The 4,777-nt window shown below is 41.9% G+C and overlaps 1 protein-coding gene across 1 annotated transcript; it reads right to left on the minus strand.

Moving 5' to 3' along the window:
• Positions 1-1,130: 1,130 nt before the first annotated feature.
• LOC145779581 (uncharacterized) lies at positions 1,131-3,931 on the minus strand. The gene has a single exon (XM_082591207.1). The coding sequence runs from the start codon at positions 3,799-3,801 to the stop codon at positions 2,473-2,475; it is 1,329 nt and encodes a 442-aa protein (XP_082447333.1). The 5' UTR covers positions 3,802-3,931; the 3' UTR covers positions 1,131-2,472.
• Positions 3,932-4,777: the final 846 nt, after the last annotated feature.

The following is a 4,777-nucleotide window of genomic DNA, read 5'->3' on the forward strand; positions in this document are numbered from 1 at the left end:
GCTGTTCGTAAGTGCCTGCTTTTTCACCATGCAGATACCCGCGCTTGCTGACAAGCCGTTTGCTGACAAGCCGTTTGCTGATTAGTTTTCAGCTCAAAAATCCATCTTTTTTGCATTGATTTAACATTTTTCGATGGTGCATTCGATTGGTCTATGGCAGGGGTCACCAAACTACGGCCCGCGAACTGATTTCATCCGGCCCGCCACGTGCTGCGGAAATAACAGCTGCACTACAACTGTTAAGGAAAAAATTACCTAACTTTTTGTAAAGGACTGACGTTGCTGTTTATCATTAGGCCACCACAAATGGGGACAGCCTAGGCCAAATTTGGAAAGATGTAATGTTTTTATAAGAGCACGATGCCTTGTAGTGTATCACAGCAGGGGATAACTTTTCCAGTAACTTTTCGATTTTCATCAAAACTTTACTATTCCACTGCTGACTTAATTATTTATTGTGCTCAATTCAAGTTAATGGAGGTTCTAAATAATTGTCCGGCCCGCAGCTCTTAATCTCGCAGCAATCCGGCCCTCAGGGAAAAAAATTTGGTGACCCCTGGTCTATGGCTATGCAAAAAAGCCTTTTTGGCTACGTTTCAAAATAAAACATTGCCAATAGTTTTGTTGAGACCTCAAGGACGTGTATTTCTAACTGGGTGCGATAACTCGGATTGATGAATCGCATGTTATTTTCGTCGCCTTTGTAGGTTTTGTTGTCCGTGTTTTGTGCAACATAAAAGATTAAACTTTTGCGAGAATCTTGGACCTTGGACAGAGAAAGCTTCTTTTGAGAGCTTCATCCTGGCAGTTTCGCATACTTGTAAAGGCTTTGAATCCCGGTCTCCGGTCACCGAAATTGACAAAATGAAGTTTTCGAAGTTGACCACTTGAAACCACTTGGTGCCGCTGTATACAGAGCAGTTCTTAAAATGTCTTGTTCAAGCGCACACCTCAAGAGTCGAACCAGCGCCGTTTAATCTTAAAGTTTGGCCGCTAACAAAGACGGGCGTTTTACCAACTGAGCTATCGGTGAAGTGAACACAAAATATAGTGATGCTTTTGACAAACTACCTAATAGAAGAAAGCAACTTTTCTGTCCCAGTTAGTCTGTCATTTCAAAAGGCACCAAATTGAGTGGTTTGTGAGAATATATTATGGCGGAACGCTTTAGAACGCAATAAACAAAAATCAGGTCGCTTTAACAAATGTTGATGGTTACGGAATTCCAACTGTTAAATTTTACACAAATTTTTTTTCTCAATTTCAAATCTTAAACGTGAAAATATTTCAAGAAAACAAAGAAATTTAGGTTATTGCTGAGAAAGATATCGAAAATACTCTAAACAATAGAGAGATTGAGCGAGCGCCAGGTCATCATCAAACAAACGTGACCCGCGCTCATGACGTCAATTAAGTCCGGAAGTTATGTTTTGTATGCAAATCATAAAGGGCGATTCCATGCGACATGTTGCTATGGTAACCAAAGAATCAATATTATAAATTTTTCATGATTGTGATTTAAAAGAAAAGAAAATGCGTCCTGTGTAAAGATCTCACACCAAGCCATTCATTGCTCCAGCGCTGCTAAATCTTTCAGTTGTAGCAAACGTAAAAGAAACATAAAAAGCAGTTGAAATAAAATTGAATTTAGAAATTGAAAGAACGTGATAATCATAAACAAAATAATGATAAAACAAAATAATATGATAACTACTCGTGGCATACCCATCAATGCCAGTTGAATCGAACAAGAATTAATGAAACCACAATTTGTGAAACATTTCTGACAGCAAAATGCGTCAAAAGTGACGAATTTTCCTGTCAGAGATTCTATTGCCGCATCCGTGCATTGTTCATCCAATTTGGAACAAAAAGGGTTTGTTAACGTTTAAACTGTACCACAGTACAGGGTCGGGGTTTGGGACAATCAAAAGCTCCAGATAGCGACAAAACTTAGCGGCTCTCAACTATTTCGGGAAGGAGTGCACAAATACTTGCAAGGAAAACATCTTCAAAATGAAAATGTGTGTGAAGCATAAATATTGTAAAACAAACTTTATCTATGAATGAAAAGTGAGATGTCAATTTCTTTTGCCCACGGCAGCGGATGCGGCAAATGCAAGACAATTGTTTCAACAAGAAATAAATTACTTATAAATAAAGAACTTGGTAAACTAATGAAAGATTGGTTTTGCTTTTCTCTGTAAGCATTCAATGATTTTCAACAAGTATGCGGCAGTTGTAAAACCATCCGAAGGACGTAACAAGTTTCCCTTGTACTCTGAGGAGGTAAAACGCAGTAAAAAAAGAAAACTTAAATGCACGGGAGGTATACAGCACAAAAAATACAATCAAACAAAATCGCTGTTATTGGCCCCTTGTCTGGGGGTATAGATTAAAAAATCTCCAAGTGGTTATTTTGAAGGGGCAGCCTAATCTCACCAAGCAAATAGAGATTTGTCGTTTATGACGTCATCTGCACGATTCTTTACACCTGCAGCCAGGTCGTGTGCAAGATGAACACCACCGACATAACTTTACGCACCCCCGGGCCACGGGATAACATAACAAACAGGGCAGCACCAAAGATAGGGCCCCCAGAGCTGACCAACGAGAGCACCACCTTGTTCCCTTGCAAGAACAAGGTTTATCAGTGCAAATTTCATTGTCTTCATAGTTCGAACAATGGTAAAAGATTCCTCGCACGGCGCAGAAACAAGTCGCGGTGTCTATGCAGGAATCGACGCTACAAACGCACCGATTGCCACAATTGTATGACGTAGGGTAGTGGCTGGCTCTGGTCGTCCCAGGGACGTCCTGCGTGCAACGCGAGCACATACATTTCCCACAGCGAGGACAATTGTAGTTGTGCATCCCGGGTTTCGAGCGGTTTTCCATGTTCATTTCTAATAATTCGTGGTCCTCGTTAGCGCGTCGGGGTCTCGTATCAGGACACGAGGATTTCTTTGAATCGTCTGTTTTCGAGTCTGACTTCGCGTCAGTTTGAGTAGTCCTTGTTTTCGTCGACGTGTCGTCATTTAATTCAACAACTAATGACTTTTTGCTGATAGAGTTGCTTTTTGAGGTGACAGAAGCCGTTGATTGGGGTTGTGAACAAACAGTTTTGGGCGAAAAAGTTCTCTGATTGTGGGGTGAAGTGGCTTTAAATGACTGTGTACCATTAGGGCTACCGGGTAAACTACTTGACATTACTCCCAGTGACGAAGCAACTTTAGGCCCCGATGGTGGGGGCCTAGGAGGGGGAGTAGAGGAGTCTGTCCGAGAAAACATGAACATGGGTTTCATTATCCGAGGTGGAGTTATGGGTGACACTGTATGAGTCCTAGAGGTACAACCCAAATCCTCACTTAAGCATCGGCGTGGGGTACAATGTCCGATAGTAGCGGCATTGGGCCGAGGGGGAGTAACAGGGTGAGGTTTCACAATAAAAGAATTATCGGCAGGGGATGGGGAGGAGACCCCTTTTGTTGCCATGCTGCTTGGGAGGGAGGCCGTTCTCGTGGTGACTCTAGCGGCAGAGCCAGGGAGATGTCCATGATGTCGGCTCGGGCGATGAGATCTCGTTTTTCTTTCTCCAGGTTGACGGTGAGCCGAATCTTTTCCGAGCACGCACGCTACGATTGGAGGCTTGAGCGCGGAAGGACTGTCGCAGTAATCGTTTTCAACCGCGCGACTTTGCGATGTTTGTTCCGCTAAAGACCTAAGCAGTGGGGTATCCGCAGAAGGATTTGTGACGTCAGAAACCCAAGCGGTAGCTGATATAGTGTGAGACCTGAGCATTGTGATCAACTGAAACTGTTCATACTCTCGTGCAGAAGTCCAAGAGGCAATTGTTGTAATCAGCGCCGTGTCTTTATAATGCACAGTGCATTTGCAAAATCAAAATGTTTCTAACGACTTATAATGTTACAAAAATCTGAAAAAAAACAAATAAGGGTTAATTTACTCGAGTAGTTAAGCGAATTGTCAGTAAGTCCACCATCTTTCAACTCCTGAGGATACTGATAAAACAACTGCAAAGTATCTGTGGCCTTTTGTTGGGATAGGTTGAAGGATCGAGTGTTGTCCATTGGCATCGGCAACGTCTGAACCGGTATGCAAATAACCTGATAACTTTCAAACTATCCTTGTTTCGCCAACTATTTTACTTCTCGTTCTACTGCTTTAGTTGCTGTGGCCTCGGTTAATGGACGGTATAACTGATGCAAGTCGATTTCAGTATATTGCTGATGCTTGTATAATAAGTAAAGTGAAATCGCCAACAACCAACATCGACTGATGCCAGATATAATGCTGCTTGGTATTTTATAGTGTTTACCGTGATCACTTCTGATATGAAAAAACTTTCATTGCTATTTAAAATTTTGAAATCAACAAAAATAACTCAAACGTTGCGCCACAATTCAAAATAGTTATAAATATAAACCTATTTCTCTATCATGCGTGAGTGACAAAAATGTTCTGACTACGATTTGAAATACACGTCACGTGAAAATCACACTCAACTGCTGTTCTATTTCGCAATAATTCGATAGTAATAGCAATGGAAAAGGGGCGTATTATGTGGTCACAATTAGACAAGAGATCCGGCGATAGATCAGATAAGCGAAAAGCCTCTGCTGCTACAAATTGTCCCAGCAACAGAACTCGCAAGCTGCAGAAAGAAGTCGACTTACAAGAAACAATGTAAGCCCGCGGGCGTATGCCTGCGCCGCGAACCTGTATTGTGACGCATTCCAAACTAACATGATAGAGG

This window comes from Aplidium turbinatum, chromosome 11 (genome assembly GCF_918807975.1).
Source record: "Aplidium turbinatum chromosome 11, kaAplTurb1.1, whole genome shotgun sequence".
Classification (NCBI taxonomy): domain Eukaryota; kingdom Metazoa; phylum Chordata; class Ascidiacea; order Aplousobranchia; family Polyclinidae; genus Aplidium; species Aplidium turbinatum.

Coding starts and splice junctions, on each gene's coding strand:
- LOC145779581 (XM_082591207.1), bottom strand. CDS start 3,801: ATGCTCAGGTCTCACACTATATCAGCTACCGCTTGGGTTTCTGACGTC.